The sequence below is a fragment of the Pristiophorus japonicus genome, chromosome 22, assembly GCF_044704955.1.
Source record: "Pristiophorus japonicus isolate sPriJap1 chromosome 22, sPriJap1.hap1, whole genome shotgun sequence".
Lineage (NCBI taxonomy): Eukaryota > Metazoa > Chordata > Chondrichthyes > Pristiophoridae > Pristiophorus > Pristiophorus japonicus.
The window spans coordinates 42,923,406-42,945,828 of record NC_091998.1 but is presented as its reverse complement, the minus strand read 5'-3'; the positions used below and the strand labels follow the sequence as shown (position 1 = coordinate 42,945,828).

At 43.7% G+C, this 22,423-nt stretch overlaps 1 protein-coding gene across 4 annotated transcripts in view; it reads right to left on the bottom strand.

Moving 5' to 3' along the window:
- The window catches only part of nsd3 (nuclear receptor binding SET domain protein 3), an 87,598-nt gene that overhangs the window by 19,351 nt on the left and 45,824 nt on the right, over nucleotides 1-22,423 (bottom strand). For 3 of the 4 annotated variants that reach the window (XM_070865975.1, XM_070865976.1, XM_070865979.1), the window contains exons 6-15: nucleotides 20,345-20,483; nucleotides 19,497-19,588; nucleotides 16,731-16,827; nucleotides 15,846-15,973; nucleotides 11,098-11,226; nucleotides 10,000-10,126; nucleotides 9,313-9,513; nucleotides 7,299-7,478; nucleotides 6,933-7,085; nucleotides 2,547-2,703 (exon numbers count right to left, since the gene is read on the bottom strand). In XM_070865975.1, the coding sequence (XP_070722076.1) occupies nucleotides 2,547-2,703; nucleotides 6,933-7,085; nucleotides 7,299-7,478; nucleotides 9,313-9,513; nucleotides 10,000-10,126; nucleotides 11,098-11,226; nucleotides 15,846-15,973; nucleotides 16,731-16,827; nucleotides 19,497-19,588; nucleotides 20,345-20,483 (1,403 nt within the window). The remainder of the gene's footprint in view (nucleotides 1-2,546; nucleotides 2,704-6,932; nucleotides 7,086-7,298; nucleotides 7,479-9,312; nucleotides 9,514-9,999; nucleotides 10,127-11,097; nucleotides 11,227-15,845; nucleotides 15,974-16,730; nucleotides 16,828-19,496; nucleotides 19,589-20,344; nucleotides 20,484-22,423) is intronic. The other variant, XM_070865977.1, reaches the window with a different exon arrangement.

Below are 22,423 nucleotides of genomic sequence, written 5' to 3'. Positions count from 1 at the left end.
CTGCACAGAGCTCTGCTCTGCAGTGTCCACACCCCATTTTGCCAAAACCAAGAGTCTCCCACACCCACTGCCAGCAGCGAACAGTTTTTAAAATTTCTCCCTTTGCACCAGTTGCGGTCGTCCTGCAGCTGATGTGAAGCACAGAATGTGCGAGGCTGTCTCTGTGAAGTGGTCTCTTATTGCTTGCTGATCTCCTGTGTACTGTCACATCAACTACATAACATATGAATTAGGAGCAGGAGTCGGCCATTCGGCCCCTCGAGCCTGCTCCGCCATTCAATATCATGGCTGATCATCTACCTCAACTCCACTTTCCTGCACTATCCCCATATCCCTTGATTCCCTTAATATAAAAAAATCTATCGATCTCTGTCTTGAATATACTCAATGACTGAACTTCCACAGCTCTCTGGGGTAGAGAATTCCAAAGATTCACCACCTTCCGAGTGAAGAAGTTTCTCCTCATCTCAGTCCTAAATGGCCGACCCCTTAATCGGAGACTGTGATCCCTGGTTCCAGACTCCTCAGCCAGAGGAACCATCCTCCCTGCATCTACTCTGTGTAGCCCTGTAAGAATTTTGTATATTTCAATGAGATCACCTCTCATTCTTCTAAACTCGAGAGAATATAGGCCTAGTCTACTCAATCTCTCCTCATAGGAAAATCCGAGGAATCAGTCTCGTTGCACTCCCTCAATGGCAAATATATCCTTACTTAGGTAAGGAGACCAAAACTGCACACAATACTCCAGGGTGTGGTCTCACCAGGACCCTCTCATCATCTACATCACTCTTGAATTGCAATTTTAATTAATAAAGGTGTTACAGATGGGGAATAGTGCAGGAAAGTGGAATTGAGGTAAATGATCTTATTGAATGGCCGAATGACTTACTCCTGCTCCTATTTCTTATGTTCTTAGGCAGAAGAAGTGGATCATTAAATCGTCCTGGTTATTTCAGATCAGGGAGCTAGATTTGGTTTATCTGTAGGTCAGCTGCATCAGATCGATATTGATCTTCAGAGAAAGCACCCTCTAATGCGCCACGAATTTGGTCAATGGACAGAGGACAAATTTAAAAGGAACATTTCTCAATTTATCAGGATCGTACTCGGATGAGGAGTCACCTTCAGTGCCATCCCAGCAATTGGATTCTCAACGATCTCACAGGAGAGGGAAACAGTCACTACACATTCAGCTGTAAGTTGAGAAAGATAGAATCTACTCTATTTTGGTACTGGATATGGGGACAAGACTGCAGCATTCATTTTTAAATTTATTCAGTCGGGCAAACCAAATTGATCAAATGAGTTCAGCCTAAGTAGAGTTAACAAGTGTGAAGTGGGCAAATTGTGCTTCAGTAAATTGTACCCAAACTCTTCATAATTGGTTTCAGTTATTGTTTTACGCTATTTATGAGACTGTATTTTTCAAAAGAATCATGGACTTCAATCATTCTCTTCAACTCTATATAAACTCTTCAGACTCTTGTTATACACCCAGTGTGAGCAGGAATACATCTGGTTCAGTTCTTCTTATCTACACCTGAAAAGATACTACCTTATTGCACACTAAAAAAAAGACACACACATTGGAAATAAACTAAAATGACATTTTTTTCGATGCAATTTGATTAGTTACTTATGCTGCTGTCTGTTGCTTTTTCCACCTCGATCATGAACCCTGAAAGGAACTGTAACTTTTTTTTTGTATTCACTCATGGAATGTGGGCATCACTGGCAAGGCCATCCTTAAATGCCTGAGAAGGTGGTGGTGAGCCACCTTCTTGAACCGCTGCAGTCCGTGTGAAGGTACTCCTACAGTGCTGTTAGGGGGGGGGGGGGGGGAGTTCCAGGTTTTTGACTAGACAATGGGCAGGAACTACTTGATCAAAAGTCACTTTCTCCTCTTCCTTCTCTTTTGTCAGGTGTCAGCTGTGGCTCAGTGGGTAGCACTCTCGCCTCTCAGTCAGAAGGTTGTGGGTTCAAGTCCCTCGCCAGGGACTTGAGCACATAAATCTAGGCTGACGCTCCAGTGCAGTACTGAGGAAGCTCTGCATTGGTGGAGGTACCGTCTTTCGGATGAGACGTTAAACCAAGGCACTGTCTGCTCTCTCAAATGGATGTAAAAAAATCCCATGGCACTATTTCGAAGAAGAGGAGAGAAGTTACCCTGATGTCCTGGACCAATATTTATCCCTTAATCAACATAACAAAAACAGATTATCTGGTCATCATATTGCTGTTTATGGGAGCTTGCTGTGCGCAAATTGGCTGCCGCGTTTCCCACATTACAACAGTGACTACACTCCAAAAGTACTTCATTGGCTGTAAAGCGCTTTGAGACGTCTGGTGGTCATGAAGGCGCTATATGTAAATGCAAGTCTTTCTTTTCTTTTTCTTTTGATTTCAGTCCATTAGTTTTGGCTTTACATTATAATCAAGTTTCAGCACTGCTGCAAAGTACCACTTCTAATCCAACGTCTGTGCTCCCTTTTGAAGACATGAATTATTAAAGTTCTTGTTATATTGTTTAAACAATGACTTACCTGTAGATGCCTAGCTTGACCCAGACTATTTCCTTGTAGCGTGATTTCTTGCCAGCCTTACAATCATTGCAATACCAGTTCCCCTCCGGCATCTCAATAGTCAGACATTCAGGATGGAAGGAAGCTGGACAGGATTCACAGCACAACAGGCGGCCACCTTGACACACAAGGAAACTTGTTTTTAAGTGACTTGTGTAAACGTGCACAATCTCTGCCGTTTCTATTGGCGCACACCATTTTCTAGTTACAAGATACACTGCAATAATGCCCAGTGTTTGAACAAGAAGTTATCATCGTTCTCATGATACCCAATCTCAGAAAGAATTATTGAATTGGTTTGCAAAAAAAGCAGAGACTGGGACTCTCGGGGTCATGTGGTTGCTTACTTGAAGCAATGGCCCGTAAGAAACATGTTCGTAGGAGCTTGCTGTGTGCAAATTGGCTGCCGCGTTTCCTACATTACAACAGTGACTACACTCCAAAAGTACTTCATTGGCTGTAAAGCGCTTTGAGACGTTACAGCTCAGCATCGTGCCGAAGGACAAACTCCCTCACTTCACGGAGGCATACCCGGAACAAATGAGCAAATTCCCATTTTTAACTTGTTGACGCACAATTTTGTTTTGAAGGTCAACACAGCTAAAATAAATTGATTCGGGCTCTATTTTAAACCTTTAATCATTATCTTTTATCATGTTACTTTTTTGTGTGACGTAGATGAATGCATTCCGCATTGAACGATTCCTTTTTGTTGACCGACATAAAACCAAAACCCACTGTGGTGAAGAATGGTGCTTTATAAACCAGAGTTCAGGACTGGGGGGCACTCCCAGTCGGTATGTTGCTCCTTCAACTGTAGGACTGAGTGTGGTGTGTGTATGTGTGTGTGCCTGCATGTGTGTATGACAAATACATCAAAACAAATGCTCAACCTCATGGAACTAACCCCAGGCATACAGCACCTCACAGGAGGAACACAGAGGAGGAAAATTTAGAGCTAAGGGATATAAAGCCTCTTATTTTGGGACGTTGCTCAGTTCACAACTGCTAGTGTGAATCTAGTGCCATTGGATTCTCCAATCTGTCCAGAGAAAATGGTATGAGTCACATCAATGTTGATCAGACCACAGCAGTGGATGGCTCCCCAGAGAATAATCAAGTGAATAAGAGTGTGACCTGCAGAAATGTGCAACCTTTCAGTGGAAGCACAGGGCAACTTTGTCACTGGAGAAACGGATCCAGGGATTCCACCTCCCCACTCAAGAACAGTGCGGAGAGAGAGAGAGGAGAGCGAGTGATGATGAATAAAAGCACACAGTGGAATAACAGACACTGCGGCGGTTACACAACATGCTCAAGAACTGGTTCACTGCTGGCAACTCCCCCTTCCTTGGTGAAGATAAATAGTAAAACATCTCGCTGGCTTTGGTCTTTTCCCTTAAATTACACGCATTTAACATTGGAGGGACTGAGAGAGCAGGCGGGGAAAGGAAAAGACAAGGGGGTGAAAATTTACCTTCGACTGTAGCACAAAACGGGTGGCACTGCTATACATCCCATCTGATATTTAGTTCTATTAAGTCAACTGAATAACAGGCAGGAGGTACAACGGGCAGCTGGTGTGAAAGCTTTTGTTTCGCACTACTGCCGAACACCAATCTCTACCCAAGCACTTTTTTAAAAAAGCTTTACTTGTTTTTTTTTAAAAAGGGAGCCTCAACCAGCAACAAGGATTCTCCTCTATTACCCCAGTTTGCCAGCAACCCAGCTTATCCATCGATCACACAAAAGCTGGATGCAGCATTCTCCAGTTAGCTGGAGTAAAGCAGAAACTTGGATTAAAAAGGGCCAGCCGGTAACATTGCTGACCTTTGCAGGCAGCATGTTAGCAGCAGCTTGTTCATGCTAAGCAAGGTTGGGGCTCAAAATAACCACAAGTCTCTCTCCCTGGAACATATCCTTGCCCCCAAATTACAAACCGAACTGTGTACAGTTCTGGGCACCACGTTACAGGAAAGATGTGATTGCATTAGCGAGGGTACAGAGAAGATTTACAAGGGATGTTGCCAGGACTGGAGAATTTTAGCTATGAGGAAAGATTGGATAGAGGCTGGGGTTGTTTTCTTTGGAACAGAGGAGGCGGAGGGGAGATTTAATTGAGGTGTATAAAATTATGAGGGGCCTAGATAGAGTGGATAGGAAGGACCTATTTCCCTTAGCAGAGAGGTCAATAATCAGGGGGCATAGATTTAAAGTAATTGGTAGGAGGTTTAGAGGAGATTTGAGGAGAACTTCTTTCACCCAGAGGGTGGTGGGGGTCTGGAACTCACTGCCTGATAGGGTGGTAGAGGCAGAAACCCTCACCACATTTAGAAAGTACTTGAATGTGCACCTGGCTATGGACCAAGAGCTGGAAAGTGGGGTTACGCTGGGTAACTCTTTTTCGGCCAGCACAGACACAATGGGCCGAATGGCCTCCTTCTGAGCCATAAATTTCTCTGATTCTACGAACATTAAAAATTGATTTATTTTTTAATGGGCTGCTGTGTGATCAAAACAATTCAACACTGTGGGTTTTTAATACAAGTGTACCTGGATGGGTGGACCTGGAGACGCAGTATGTTTATGTGCCAACTGTGTACTAGCATAAGAATAGGAACAGGAGCTGGCCATTCAACCCTTGAACCTACTCCACCAATCAATATCATGGCTGATCTTCGACCTCAACTCCACCTTCCCGCATTATCCCCATATCCCTTGATCCCTTAATAGCCAAAAATCTATCGATCTCTGACTTGAATATACTCAAGGACTGAGCCTCCACAGCCCTCTGCAGTAAAGAATTCCAAAGATTCACCACCCTCAGTGAAAAAATTTCTCCTCATCTCAGTCCAAAATGGCTGACCCCTGGTTCTGGACTCCCCAGCCAGAGGAAACATCCTCCCTGCATCTACCCTGTCAAGCCCTGATCCCGGAGAGTCAGAGATGTTGCCCAGAGGGGAAAAACCAAAGAATAGATGAGGGGAGGAGTCCTTCCTGCAAACTATGCAACGGTTTGAAATGTTTCTGTGTCAAAGGCCTGGTATAAATTCAAGTGTTTTATTGCATTAGTGCATGATCGAATGATAAGTTCCCTTTCCCCATCATCAGCAAACAGACTTTGGCAAGGCAGCACTCAAATACCATTATCCTCACGTGACCCTGTTCAGTGTCGGCAGGCGATTCAACAGCAGGGCGTCACAGCCAACACCCACTCCTCTGCCTTTATCGGACACCACACACATTCCAGCAAGGCCCACTGGAGAATGATCGGGATTGATGACCCAGGTAAATTCCTCCCCCCCCCGCCCCGCACCCAGGGATGCAAAAAGCAATTGGATCACATCTACTCCCGGTCCGCACAAGATCAGCTAACTCAGCACAGCATCAGCTTGGGATCTTTTGGTTTAAGTCGCTCAACTGCGCACTGCTTGGACTCGGGGAACTACTGAGGGACAAAAAGATCATCTTAAAACAAAATATGCAGGATGCTCGAGTGCTGGTGGACTGCGCCAGAGACAGACAGGATCGGGCCCCCATCTGCAACTGAGGGAAAGGGCTAGATCAAGAGCCTGGGACAGAGAAAGGAATGGAGGAATCAGGTCATGCACAAGGTTTGTCTAGAAAAGAAAAAGAAAAATGCACGTTTCTGCATTTTATTTGGACAAATACATCTTGTTTGATTTATTTCACTGACCAGACAAATTGAGTCCATTATATGTGGAGTGGACTGTACTAAAGGAACCACATACAAGTGGACAAATCTTGCAGCGATTTTAAAAAATCGGTTTCATCTTGAAAATGTCTTGCATTAAAAACAACAAAATTCAATTTAATGTCCAAGATAGGAGATTCTTTGAGCAGATAATTTCTCCAATGATTATACATTTTCACTATGCAATAAAAGTAACTGCAATCCTCAATCAATTCAAACCTAATGTTGAGATGGGATTAAGTTATCAAAGCAAAATTATAGACAGGAAGGGAAAAAAGGTCCCATGATATTACAGAACGATGCATCGAAGTGGACATTAATAACTCCACAAGCCAGCCCTGATTAAGGATTAAATGTTCACCTTGTAATTATTTCAAGCCCAGACTAACTTCACATTTGTTTCCAATCTTATTTCGGTTCATTAAGCATAGCTGTTTTAAAAAAAATATATCATTTAAAAAAAAAATCAATTTACACATTTTCATAAGCAAGGTCACACAGGATTGAATAAAACAACATATTTAGCAGATGTGGGGGTGAGGGGAGCATGGTGGGTGGGGTTGGGAATGGGGTGGGTGGGGTTAAGAAATTCAAGCACACATGGTTCCAGAGATGAGCTGGTTTTTAATTACCTTTCCCACATTTCTTTACTGTTGTTGACGGTGAGGGAGGAATCATAGGTTTTTTCAACAACTCAGCCGAACGATTTGACTCGCTCAGGAGGTAGTGCGACTTATATGTATATGAACTGATAAGGGTTTCGGATTGGTCTTGCTCAATTACCCCTACATAAAACAAAAAAAAAAACATGAGTTGCAATGAAAATACCCATGATTCCCCCCCCCCCGAAAAAAATCTGAAAAACATTAATTTAATCTTGAAGTTTTGTTTAAAAAGGGAGGGAAAAAACTTTTTAAAAAAAGATTTAAGTTACACTTTTTTTTTAATAAATGTCGACACATCATTTTACACTCAAGGCGGAAGGAAAATGGCCTTACCTCTGGCACAGATAAAGCACCAGCTTACGTTTACTTGGAGCGATGCGCGACTTCCCTTCTTCAAGCTGGAATGGTTGTTGCAGATGATGCTGTGGGTCGAAAGGACGAGACTGCCGGCTGCGATACAGCTCTCCCCCGTGTGATAAGCCACAGGACACCGCAAACAGCGCAGCATGCGACCTGGTTATATTCAACAACAAAAAAAAACAACTGGTTTTAAAAAAAGGACTTTTGGATCGTTTAACGATAGAAGAGTCTGTAACTAACAACATTCATTTCCAAACATGTCGTCTTGTTCCAAGCCTGTCAATAAAACTCAACACTCACAATCTGAAAGATTAATTTTCAGTAACTTTTCATCAACTACCCAATGCTCAATTTTATCCATCTCCTCCATCGAGCTCTTACTGCCACCAAGTCGAATACTTATTTTATTACCCTACTTTTCACTGGACAATTTGCTTTTTGTCCCCTGTCTCTGTATCATTCCCTCAACTCAGCAAATTATTTAAGAAAAGCCGAGATAGGATGTTGAAGCAGAGGGGAATGATGGGATAAAAAAAAGAAAGATTTGTATTTATTTCGTGCCTTCCACAGCCGCTGGATGTCCCAAAGCGCTTTACAGCCAATGAAGTACGAACAATGACAGACAGGTAAAGACCATCAGGTCCATTGAGCCTGTCCCACACAATGGTGACACCTTGTGTATCACAACATATACACTCCACCCCACCCCAAACTATGTACTTTTGGAGTGTAGTCACTGTTGTAATGTGGGAAACAAGGCAGCCAATTTGCGTACTGCAAGATCCCACAGCAGCAATGTGATAATGACCAGATAATCTGTTTCTGTTATGCTGATTGAGGGGTAAATATTGGCCCCAGGACACCGGGGAGAACTCCCCTGCTCTTCTTCAAAATAGTGCCATGGGATCTTTTGCGTCCACCTGGGAGAGCAGACGGGGCCTCGGTTTAACGTCTCATCCAAAAGACGGCACCTCCAACAGTGCGACACTCCCCCAGCACTGTACTGGAGCATCAGCCTAGATTTATGTGCTCAAGTCCCTGTAGTGGGACCTGCTAAGGGAACAGTGCGAGCACATGGGATTGGGACTTCAGCTTGCGTGGAAGATAAACACCAATATGGGCTGAACGGCCTGTTTCCTTGATGTAATCAGTATCTAATCTAATTAAACTTTATTTCCAAAGTCGCTCTTGCTATGCTCCAGGATTTCCCTCCCCTTTACTCCAAAGGAATCGACCCATATATTTTGCGTGCCTTCCTCATACACTTGGTTGAGATCAGAAACTGCTATGGTGAAAGGATGTCTAATCCAGTGTGGTGCAGTAAGTTACACAAGCACACTGAATCAATGAACCACTATGTCTAATGTACAACAAGTTCAGCACATTAGAAATATCAAATATTACCATAAATACATATTGCTCTTAAGCAAAAGAACATATATGATGGGGTACATCAAAGCACAAGTGTCTGCCTCAAGTTTAAAGAGTCCTATGGCCAACTTCCTGTGTCAGGCAAAACCCACAGCCTCCTTCAATAACTAGCAGTTAGAGCAGTAACGTTTAACACCCACTGTTTCACATTGCCACCATCATCCTTTACAATGATAAAATGTTCAAACTGTGCAGTCTTTTGCCAGCAAAACGCTGCAATTCCGAATCAGACAAGAACATTCAGAGATAACTTTGCATGAGTCAAAACTTCACCGTCACCTGATAAGTTTAGAATTGGTGAGTTGAACCAATTCTTTAAAAAAAATGACAAGGAACACCAGAGAAATGAGCACAAACTGCAATCTCTGCAATTAAATAATCAGAAGGTAGATCTTTACCTAGACCGATCCAGACCCCAAGCCACTTTCAAAGACATTTCAAATTCTTACTCTTGCAATTTGACCCTAGAATTGGTCTAGAGGGTCAAGTGTTCGGATAAGGACAGTTCTCTCAAACAGTTTGTTAGGAGTTAGAATCACCTTGATTTTCTTCTCACCTTTAGTTGCTTTAGCCATTTCACAGTTGTCTGCCAAGCACGCCAAACAGCAGTGCAGAGGGCAACGGAATCCTTTTCCTTCAAACATGGCAGAAGAATAACTCCTCAAACACGATTCGTGGTAAAATCTTCCACACGAATTCACCGAACACCTTTTTACAACCTTCCCAGATAACTTGCAAGAAAAGCAAGTGTGGTTTCCTGCAGGAGAACAGATGTACCAGAACAGGGAAGTATTGCACTCAATGCAACGGTCTTGAATTCTAACGTGCAACTACATCCCGACGTTTTAATGCTGCAACATCCATTTTAAAAGCACAAGTCGAAGTCAAGCTGGCAGTGACATTGGTGTGTTCGCTAGCCCGCCACGCTACGCTACAAAAACTTAGTTGCAATCAGATTAACAACTTGCTGAGTTCTGGATCTCAACTGGTTTTAGCGTAGTGGTGGGAACAGAAGTTAGGACCTCAAATTCTCACAATCCCCATGAACTCCCAAGCCAATGTTTGATCATTCCTCACCAGGAGAGCAGGGATCAAGCTCCCCTAGGCGACACTAGTCACTCCTCAAACCAGCTCGTCACTGAGCGAAGTGGACGTGGATTAAAGTGAAGTCAACCAACAGTTAAGAAGTGGGGTTGTATAGAAGAAAGGAAGTTAAATATTGAATGAAAACATTCCCCATTACCTGTAGTGCATTCCATACACGTGAACTTCCCATTCGGTAGCTCAGCCAGTCCGAGACACTCTATGTGAAAGACTCTGCAACACTCTCCCTCACAGGGCACCATTGACTCTCCCGGCTTCTCGCAGATCTGAGACAGCAGATGGTCACAAAACAATCCTTAATACGAGTAGCCTGAAGCAACATCTTTCAACATAAATAAAATTTAGGATATTTACAGATTGCGGTTCCCTATTTTCTACTGACCAATAAAGTACTTGCCATCATTTTATTAGACTTTATTTTTAATTAGAAAGAGTTTCCTTAGCTGCATGTGATAACAGACAATGACAGACTATGGTAAAAAAATAAAAGACTTGAATTTATATAGCATCTTTCACGACCACCGGACATCCCAAAGAGCTTTACAGCCAATAAAGTACTTTTTGAAGTGCAGTCACTGTTCTAATGCGGGACACGTGGCAGCCAATTTGCATTCAGCAAACTCCCATTATCAGCAATGTGATGATGACTTGATAATTGTTTATTGTTTTGTTGATTGAGGGATAAATATTGACCCAGGACACCGGGACTAACTCCCCTGCTCTTTTTCAAAATAGTGCCATGGGATCTTTTCTGTCCACCTTAAGAGAGCAGATGGGGCCTCGGTTTAACATCTCAACCGAAAGACAGTGCAGCACTCCCTCAGTACTACACTGGAGTGTCAATCTAGATTCTGTGCTCAAGTCTCTGGAGTGGGACTTGAACCCACAACCTTCTGACTTCTGCCAACTGACATTTAATGATCATTGCGGTCAAGAATTTGGGTACAAGTACAAGGGCTGAGTGCTGGAATGAACACAGTGCCAATTATTGCACAAAGCAACTAGCAAGTGTACCATTTGTTACACACAAGTCATCTGGAACAGAACATACAAGCTCCTATACCACAGGCATTGGAATGTGGGCCAGTAAACCATTTGTTCTTTTAAAGGACCGTAGCTATCATTGCAGGCGCAATCAAGGACCAGTCCCCTTCAGCCAATCAGATCGGATAATGTTAAATCAACGAATCCCTAATCGTGGGTCGATGGTCAAGTCCTTATTCTGCTCAGCTCTCACCTGGCAGATGCTATCCTTCCTCGATGATGCAGTACCGCGTCTGGACAAACACGAATCCATTGATGTTTCATCCGAGACATCTGCGCCTGGAGGAACCGCTGGGCTGTCGGGTCTCTTCTCCAAGCCAACCTACAACGTACACACCGAGTGGTTAAAAACCTCGACTAGTCAACACAGTGCTGGGAAATAGAACGCATGGCAATGAAAGTTGTGTAAAGCAGGTTTTGGAGGTTAAATCAGTCAGGCTTTACTTTCCTAACTACTACCCATCAACCCTTGCTAAAATTACATCGGATGAGTACCAATGTTCCCTGTAATTATTTTTGGGTGCACGGCCCCTTAAACGGGCCGTGTGGCTCATTCAAAATACATCAAGTGGAAATCAAATTATGCCAAGCAGGGAGGATTTCAGCAGGAATCCCATGTCCACACTGAGCAGTGCCAGCCTCTCCCTACCCCACTTGCCGAGGTTTGTCCACCTGCCTATCCTTCTCCCCCTCAACTCCCGACAGTCTGAAGTTCATCATCTCACGAGGGGCTGAATAATCTCCCCTCCAACACTTCAGCGTTTAAAACCCAGTATTAGAAACGTAGACAAATCAAATTAAAATCAGATCCAACAAATGCAGCATCCTGCCACTGCAAATCCCTGTGGCCTCAGCAGACTCTCTCGTGCAATGATGCAAATACCATGCACAGCATTGTTAACACCCTCCTAAAAACTGGTTCACCATCTTTATAGGACTTCTCTCAGTATTTCACTGGGCCCCACCTTCTGATCCCATCCATTTTCTTTAAACAATCTGTGGACTGGAATCACACAAAGAACTGAACAGATACAAATGGCACAGATAAAGCTGCCGGTGGAGGCCCATGGAACAAGGGTCTGTACTCGGAATGGAACAGCAAGAGCCTCAAAGTGAAATCCCAAAGGGCTGTTTCATAAGAACATAAGAAATAGGAGCAGGAGCAGGCCATTCGGCCCCTCGAGTCTGCTCCGCCATTCAATAAGATCATGGCTGATCTTCTACCTCAACTTTACCATCCCTTGATTCCCTCAGTATTCAAAATCTCGCAATCTCAGCCTTGAATACACTCAACTGTTCTTATACTCAAATAGGGATGTGGCTACACCCTTGACATTAAGCTTCGGTTTTAAGAGCCTGCAGATGACAAGAGGACGCTGTGCATTTGAGCAGCTGAAGACAACAGCACTTTACACATTGTGCACAACTCCACAGTCCTGATGGCCTCGTGGTTTTCATTCTTTAGTCAAACTTACTTTCTTTTTCAAATTGTTTTCAAACAGACAAAACTTTGGCCACAAGATGGCACCAAACCTTTTTCAGGAGCAGGAGGAGGAGGAGGAGGAGGAGGCGAAGGCTACAGCAATCCTTTAAAAGGCTTTATCCCAAAAATGTCTTTAACCGGTCAACGAATGGCATTCGCCCTTTAGTTAGACTTGCCCTTGCCCGTTTAATCTCCCATGATACACTTTCGGCAACGTACATCGCAGGGTAAGAGGAATCGGAGTGGCGCCCTCTACAGTATATCTAGGATCTGTGCACACAGCTGCCTGTGAATCTCCTTAACCAATCGGATTGAAGGATTGCGAAATGAGTGGCGCAACTTCTGAACAAGGAAGTGTCAGTTAGAATGGTGAATTCAAAATCGGGTACAGAAAGAGAAACAGAAAGAACGACAGGGATTGAGAAAGACAAAGAAAAATTTTTTTTAAATGTTTTAATCTGTAACAATTAAAACCCGAGGGAATGAGACTCCATACTCGTAATAGTTAATGTTCAGTGCCAGAGAGGTTGACGCAGTATTTAACACATCACATCTTTAAAAGGGTAATTAGACTTAAAATGACTTGGCTTTCTCTAGTGGGTTTACTTCATATCTGCCACGCAAGTTTAGAATTTTAGCTATGAGGAAAGATTGAAAGATTGAAAGATTGTTTTCTTTGGCAGAGGAGGCTGAGGGAAGACCTTATTGAGGTGTATAAAATTATGAGGGGCCTAGATAGAGTGGATAGGAAGGACCTATTTCCCTTAGAGGGGTAAACAACCAGGGGGCATAGATTTAACATTAATTGATAGGGGGTTTAGAGGGGATTTGAGGGGAAATTTCTTCACCACAGGTCTGGAACTCACTGCCTGAAAGGGTGGTAGAGGCAGAAATCCTCAACATTTAAAAAGTACTTGGATGTGCGCTTGAAGTGCCGTAACCTACAGGGCTATAGACCGAGCTGGAAGGCAGGATTAAGCTGGATTGCTCTGTGTCGGCCGGTGCGGACACGATGGGCCGAACGGTCTCCTTCCATGCTGTAAATTTCTATGATTCTGTAAGTACAGGAACTTCACACTGTTCAATGCAAATGAACGGCGTGCCAGACAGCAACATGCCGTTTTCGCAAAGCTAACAGCGCAGTGGCGCGTCCCCAACAGCAACTTCTCGGTTTCTGCTTTTAAACGCGCATTAGCCCCTCGCCTGAAGTTGTTGTGGCATTTGTGCATAAATAACGGCAAGCGGCGTGAGCCCCGCTGTTATCATGACAACAATTTTTGGGCCACTAAAATACATCCATTTTCTGACTTTGGACCAGAGATTGATGCAGTTTTCAGCGAGGAAAAGGGAACTGAGACACAGCAAGATCTTTATTTCCTTTCCGGTTACATCACTTCACTTCCATGCCCACGACACCGAACTTGTACTCGGTTGTAAACCACAAGATCAAAATTCAGATCAGATTAATTTCAATCTTGCAGTTTCTGCCACTAAAACCCATCAGTGGAACACCTCTCTTGTATCTCACTGCCAACTATTCTCTATAATCGTATATATTTATTTCATTAAGACACAACGGAGAAAAAAAATCTTCACAGCATCGTTATTGCTGGCTTGTTTGTCAATGCTCAAATAGCCAACAAATGTTCTTGGTGTTTTTCTACGGTTGCAATAGATCACAATCCAGCTTTAACCACACTTATCATGGTGATGAATCCAGGGGCCTCACAGGAGCGGGTCAATGGAATAAAGTCTTTGGGTTAAGTTTTTTTAATTTTTTTTAAATTAAAACCCACTTAGCAGATTTATTTTAAAACAGAGTTGCAATTGTTGCTCGTTTCTTCCAGTCCCTTCATCTTAGCAACCAGCTTTGACTCCCGATTTCCTCTTTCCGTATTTCTTGTCATTTCACCCATTGTTTTAGTTTGTCGCGGATCCACTGAAAGGGACAGTTTCTTTTGACTGCATTTTATCTAGTCTGTCCCAAGTTGGGTCTGGAATAAATTACACATTTAATAGGTCCAGGAAATGGCCAAGAACTAAACCACCGCTTTCTTCCACCAAACCTGGACAGGGAAGTACTTCAGCTGTGGTGTCCAGATTGGAAATCAATGACCAACTTAAAGGAAAGCAAAGGCCAGCCTTATCCCCTTCATCATTCATAGCCAGTCACTCGAAATCGAGGAAGACTTGCTTCCACTCTAAAAGTGAGTTCTCAGGTGACTGAACAGTCCAATACGGGAATTACAGTCTCTGTCACAGGTGGGACAGTGGTTGAAGGAAAGGGTGGGTGGGACTGGTTTGCCGCATGTTCCTTCCGCTGCCTGCACTTGGTTTCTGCATGCTCTCGGCAATGAGACTCGAGGTGCTCAGCGCCCTCCCTGATGCTATTCCTCCACTTAAGGTGGTCTTTGGCCAGGGACTCCCAGGTGTCGGTGGGGATGTTGCATTTTATCAAGGAGGCTTAACCCCTTGGCCAACACGTGATTACAATGTATAAATTCTCGGAAAATAACTGCGCACTGTTACTCAATAAATGTGCACAGGATATGTCACAATGATAAATCCGCCAGAGTGCATACAATTGTAGATTAACTACAAGTGAGCTGATGTGCCACCACCACAACTCCGAATACTGGGCCTGGACCAGGGGGGGGGGGGGGGGGGGGGGAAAGAGAGAGAGAGAGAGAGAGAGAGAGAGAGAGGGGGGGGGGGAAGAGAGAGAGAGAGAGAGAGAGAGAGAGAGAGAGAGAGAGAGAGAGAGAGAGAGAGAGGGGGGGGGGAAGAGAGAGAGAGAGAGAGAGAGAGAGAGAGAGAGAGAGAGAGAGAGAGAGAGAGAGAGAGAGGGGGGTGGGAAGAGAGAGAGAGGGGGGGGGGGAAGAGAGAGAGAGAGAGAGAGAGAGAGAGAGAGAGAGAGAGAGAGAGAGAGAGAGAGAGAGAGAGAGAGAGAGAGAGAGAGAGGGGGGAAAGAGAGAGAGGGGGGGGGGGAAGAGAGAGAGAGAGAGAGAGAGAGAGAGAGAGAGAGAGAGAAACAGAGAGAGAAACAGAGAGGAGGGGCTAAATTCCAATGAAGTCATCCCACAAATTCCTCACAGTACATGCTACAAAGGAATACTGGATGGATGGGACCGATTTTAAAGCTCAGTATAATTTCTAAAAAAGTTTTAAAGTATTCAAAGTTTAAACTCATTCTGAAGTGATTTGAACACTCTGAGGTGACTCCCATGATTAGATTGAAGTGTTTATTATTCTGTATATAAACCATCTGAAACAGCAGAGTGGATTACAACCTGTGACTCAGTCCTGGCCAGCTAACCATTACTCTCAACACAATCCTTCAAAATTGTTCAAATACAATGCTGTCTGTAGCCCCACTTCCAAATATCCTTCCTTCGATAGGTAAATCATCGGACCTCTCCTGGCCCTCAACCCTTTTCTTCCTCATTTCGTGTTCCTACCTCGCTCAGCAGGCCTCTGGAATCAGAATCGTTCATCTCCCTGTAACCTGGACTCGTCATCTCCACGTCCGTGGAAGCCCGACTACGTTTTTTCAGTGGTTTGCAGGAATCGGAAAGCTCGCTGGCACCTGAGAGCAAAAGGCAGGGTGTGGCAAAGGGTTACTGTTTTGTTTTGCATTCATTCCAACACACAGTAGAATGAATCCAGGCAGATGGCAGCCATGTGATGGCATAAGAACATAAGAAATAGGAGGAGGAGTAGGCCATTCGGCCCTTTGAGTCTGCTCCGCCATTCAATAAGATCACGTCTGATCTTCTACCTCAACTTCACCTTTCCAATGATTCCTATATCCCTTGGTTCTCTTAGTATCCAAAATTCTTATCAATCTCAGTCTTGAATATACTCAAAGACTGAACATCCTTAGCCCTCTGGGGTAGAGAATTCCAAAGATTCACAACGCTTTCAGTGAAGAAATTTCTCCTCATTTCAGTCCTAAGTGGCCGACCCCTTATTCTGAGACTGTGACCCCTGGTTCTAGACTCCCCGGCCAGGGGAAACATCCTCCCAACACCTACCCTGTCAAGCCCTGCAAGAATGTTACATGTTTCAATAAGATCACTTCTCATTCTTTTTAGGGAATATAGGTTTAGTCTACTCAATCTCTCCTCATGGAACAATTCTCCCCTCACATCCCAGAAATCAGTGCCGTGAACCTTTGTTGCACCCCCCACCCACCAGGCTTCCTTGGGTAACGAGACCAAAACTGTGCACAGTATTTCAGGTGTGGATAGCAGTCCATGTTTGAAAGTTGCATTACAAATTACAATACGAACGTTCAGCATCAAGGATCGTTACTGTAGATTATGTGGTTATTAGTGTCTTACCGGGCAGAGCTGAACTCAACACAGCTCCGTGTGCATGGGGTAGTGATGTGCCTCTCTGTGGACCAATCATCTCTGCCGTTGTTAGAATAGTTTCCACCTGTGAATCAGAACACAGATCAAATCAGAAATACAACTGAATAGTGAATCCAAAGATCTCTTATACGACTGTTGAATATCTAGTATTTATTAAATATGGCACATGAGGCACATGTTTCAGTGAAAACTCATTACAAGCACCTCTACTACCTGACACTCCTGCTATGTTATAGCAACAGCATTCATAATCAGAGTGATAGTCACACCACTGGGTTCAATGCAATTAAAATTATACTCCTTCCATCATGTCCCCCTTCAACTGGAATTTCATGTCCAAAACAAGTTTTCAAACAGAACAAAAATTCAAAAAATAATGTATTTCACAATAATGTGAATAAATTGATCCATTGCATTACCTTGTGTCACTTCATTCAAGTATTTGCTTGAATTCCTGGGCTTCGCTCAAAGCCTGCATTGGAACATGATATATTTTCCCAGAAGGGTGACTCAGAGCTGAATGTGCATTGGCAGTGAGCCAATGTTGAATATGCACCAGTACTGCTCAGTCAGTTGTATTGATGGGATAGTTTTCTTCAGCTTCCAGCCTTTTCTACTCAGCATCTTTTTTGTTACACATTTTTTTTAATTCAAAATCTTGGGAAGTAAAATTTATGATGAATGTGTTCTATTTTTAAAAAGTGGAGAACCTGTCTGACTGACTCCATGTTGTTTCAGTTTTCAAATAAAACCAACTGAAGTCATTAATTGTCTCACTTGTTTTGTTGAGCTAATTATTGTTTAGAGCAGAGAGAGAGAGATGGGAACTTCACTTGATGTTAGTTCAATATTCTTGTTAAAGAAAAGCTCAATTCTGAAGCCAACTATTGATCTCATCTGTGTTTGACAGTCAGAAAAGGACAGTGCTTGGCACAGAGATTCTAATGAAAGTCAGAGCAAGAGAGAGCGAGAGAGCGAGCGACAGAGAGCGAGCGAGCGAGCGACAGAGAGCGAGCGAGCGAGCGACAGAGAGCGAGCGAGCGAGCGACAGAGAGCGAGCGAGCGAGCGACAGAGAGCGAGCGAGCGAGCGACAGAGAGCGAGCGAGCGAGCGACAGAGAGCGAGAGAGAGAGAGAGCGAGCGACAGAGAGAGAGAGAGAGAGCGAGCGACAGAGAGAGAGAGAGAGCGAGCGACAGAGAGAGAGAGAGAGCGAGCGACAGAGAGAGAGAGAGAGCGAGCGACAGAGAGAGAGAGAGAGAGCGAGCGACAGAGAGAGAGAGAGCGAGCGACAGAGAGAGAGAGAGAGCGACAGAGAGAGAGAGAGAGAGCGAGCGACAGAAAGAGAGAGAGAGCGAGCGACAGAAAGAGAGAGAGAGCGAGCGACAGAAAGAGAGAGAGAGCGAGCGACAGAGAGAGAGAGAGAGAGCGAGCGACAGAGAGAGAGAGAGCGAGCGACAGACAGAGCGACAGACAGAGCGACAGACAGAGCGACAGACAGAGCGACAGACAGAGCGACAGACAGAGCGACAGACAGAGCGACAGACAGAGCGACAGACACTTTCTTTCCACATTCAAGTTTGATTTCATCTTTTTAAAAAAAACACGCTAAATTTAAAGAGCAAACAAACCCTCTTGAGGGATTAGGAAAGGAGAGGGAGTGATAGTAGAGCTAGAGAGAGGGGACATACGGGGTTTAAGAGGAAAAGATAGGGGTATGGTGGCCGAAGGGATAGTGGATGTCCAGGGAGCAAGAAGAAATGACTTGGCTGAAGAGAGAGTCGTATATCCCAGTTTGCAGATACCAGGTTAGGAGGTACAGTAAGTTGCGTAGATGGGAAGAAAAAGTTACAAAGGGAACAGACAGATTTACTGTTGGTAAAACAATTCCAGATGGTGTTCAATGGAGAAGAGAGAGGTCATTCACTTTGAATCTGAGAAAGACAAAATCGGAATATTTTCTTAATGATGAAAGACAAGGAGCTGTGGCGGAGCAAAGGGATCTAGGTACACAAATCAAAAGTTATTGCACAGGTACAAAAGGTAATCAAAAAGGCTAATGGAATTCTCTATCTCAAGGGACTTGGAATTCAGAAGTGAGTAGATGATGTACAGAGAGCCTTGGTGAGACCCCAGCTGGGAGCACCTGTACTGCGTTCAACAAATTCAGGAAAAATATATTGGCCGTGGTGGTGAGAGTCACCAAAATGATACCAGCACAAATTCACCAGAATAATTGGAAGGATTGAATTGTGTACAGGTTGTGTAAACATTACTTGTATTCCCTTGAGTTTAGAAAGTTGAGGGAGGATATAAAGAGGTGTTAAAATGATAGAGGTTCAATAGGGTAGATGCAGAAAAAAAATGATTTGCTCTTACTGGGAAATCCAGGACAAGAGGGCATGATCTTAAAATTAGAGCTCGGTCATTCAGGAATGAAATCACATTTTCCACACAAAGGGTGGTGGAAGTCTGGAACCCCCTCTCTCTAAAAGGCTGTGGATTCTGGGACAATTGGAGCGTTCAAATTGAGATTTTAGCTAGTTAAAGGTAGCTACGGATATGGATCAAAGGTGGGTAAATGGAGTTGAGGTCCAGATCAGCCATGATCTAATTGAATCGTGAAACAGGCTTGAGGGGCTGAATGGGCTATTTCTGTTCCGAAGTTCTCCCTGGTGCACCGATGTGAGCAAGACTCCAATTCCAACAACCAACCGCGTGGCCCCAGGACGTACCTGTTCTTTTCGCATCTTCTTTTTTGGTACAACCTCGGCAGACTTCTCGGATTCGGAGCGGCTTCGAACGGATCTTCTTTGTTGTTTCCTTTCTGAAGGAGGTGAAAGGGAATTTTAAACCAAAACGAGGAACAAAACGGTATTAGCACTGAAAGCTGGAAAATGACAAGTATAAAGCATCAAAGGCTTTGACTGAACTATAATTTAAAAGATTGGCTGGATTTGGGGTACTTAATGGCTAAGAAAAAAAGAAAGCTCCACTTCTCTTCAACTGGAAAGAGTCTCCTCTCCGACTTCCGTCTACTTTACCCAGTGTCCAATAAATTGCACTCTCCCATCATAAATAAATATTTGTCCCCAACTGTTACATAATCATAACATCTAGCAGAGCACAAAACTCTTTTACAGCTTTCACTAAAAGGTTCACAAAGAGCAGGAAAAGGTCTGCCTTAGCTCAGCCCCCAACTTTCTCACCAAGTTCAAACTTAGAATTTTATCAGTTTGGCTTCATTCCATAATCTGCGAGTTGCCAGGGCAATACTACAATGTGAAACATTTCATGTGGGTTTATACTCACACTTCCAGGTGTAGCAAGCTCGCCAACACCACGGGGACTCACTTGGGGTGGCTCCATGCACTCCTCTCAACACAAGAACACACAGCTCGCATGCACACACTTGGCAGAAACTTGACTTGCAAGTCATCCTACATGTACCACCCTGCAGCCAAATTTCAGAGACAGTGCAGGGGACAATAGAGAAAGTCAAGTGCCTGCCTGCACTCCAGAGGAATAGTGAGTGGAGAAAATACAAGAGGTTTAAGGGACGGGGACAAAGATGAGCATTTACCTGAAGAAAATGGGTGTGCCTCTCCGTGTGCAGAGGACTGCACCTCTGCTTCTCGTTTTTCACTCCGTAGGCTTAACGGTGTAATCAGAACTGTGTCAACTTCTCTTGGCGATGGCTCTGTCTTAATACTCGTCCCCTTCTAGGAATAAAATGATTTTATTACCCACTCAAAGCAAAGACCATCAACCATCCGCTTTACCTCATTGAGCCACCCCAAACCCAAAGGGAAGTCATGAGGGGGAGACAATTATTATTTTTTTGATGGGGAGGAAAGGAGAAGGTAAAATATCTTTTTTTTTATTGATTTGGTGATAAAAATACAACATTTAACTTGCATGCTCAGACTGAGAAAATAAATCCCTTTCAAAGCAATTCAGATCCAGTTGAGGTTTTAAAGAACCATCAATTTATAAAACATTCTAGAGATTAATTGCAAGGAAGAGAATTTACTTTTTTTTTTTAAAATAGAAAACCTTTTACTCTCGAAGCAAAATATACTGGGAATTGTAACTCACTATTCTACATTCCGAACCTGCAGGTAAAATGTGTGTGAGAAGCTGAGTGCAACACTGACAGATGGGCCGAATGGCCTCCTTCTATGCTGGAAGTTTTGATGTGGCTGGTTAAGTCGGATTGGGAATGGGAGTGACACAGGATATTTTAAACCTTTTAATCCAACAATCTGGTGTCATTTTGTACAATTATACCTTCTTTGAAATTTTACATGCTTCCCGCCTCTCCCAACCGTTCAAACGGCTTCTCCCAAAATCCCAACCATTTCTCCCCGGGCCCATCTGCTTTGGCGCCTTTTGATTTTGAATCCTCTTCCAGCTAGGGTGCGATTCTCTACCGTCATCTTCAAAGCAGCTCCGTAATCAGCTAACTGGATGGCTGATTTTACCCAAGGTACGCAGACGTCCGTCAGATCGAAAGAATGCCACGTGGTGAGTCGCCTCATGTGGAACATTTCCCCGTGAGCCGAGTACATGTGACAAACATTCCAAGGGAATAAAACATTTTTTTTTTTCTTTTGGGAAAGAAAATGTCAAATAGGAAACAGATTATCCCAAATGATCGCCATGGCTGCACCAGCTTTAAACTGGGAGGAAGGCAGAAACGGGAAAGGAAAACTTTATTTTGAGAGAGCAAAAGCAGAATATTAAGATTTCCTAATTATATTGTCTAAGTTCCGTGGAACATTGGAACCAAAATAGACACATGTGCACCCTACCGAACACTGCAAAGCAACAAATTCCATTCACCATCAAAGTAAGACATTTTTATGCAAACATCCCATCACTCTGGACAACTCTGACACAAGGATACACGATAAACACAGATACATTAACATACAATCAGCAGCTCCAGGAGTAGGTGGGTGCACAGAATAATACTGCGCCCAGCCATACCATCAAGATTTGGCACTGGGCCACCAATAAAGCATTTGTATGCAAGTAAATTATAATAATTTAAAAGCAGCAATTAATCAATTAAGAGATTTGCACTTTCTGCAAGAATTTCTATAATCCTGTCTTGTGCTACTGTATATTATGCAAATACTGACAGGCTGCAACACACGTGTTCTTAGAAACTTTAAACCCGGGGTATTCATAAAGTACAGAAAATGATTTCCCAATACCACAGCAGATGAGATGCCTGCCCTTCAACAAAAATCAGATAGAGATACGAGAAGGCAGGCATCAATTTCTAGGCTCAGCAACAGACAGAAACAAGGAAAGATTCCATCTGTCTTTCTTTTTTGCAGCTCAGTTGCCTCCACCTTCTGCAGATGCTGACGCGTGCTAGGCATGGCTCAACAAGCACTGGTTATACTCTGGTACCTCGCACCAAGTGGCTAATCCTTTAAATGCAAGCCCAGGCAGCGATAGCGGGTCAATGTTCGCGTTCTCTCGCACACACACGTACACTTACTTTCCGGCAGGCGTCATAGGACAGTAATCACGCGAGAGTGGGATTCCCGGTTTCCTTTTATTTTTATTTTCCTTCCCCATTGCGGCCGTCAGCATCAATGCATTTTCCTCAAACTCAGTCATCCAAGGAAATGAAATATGAAATTCA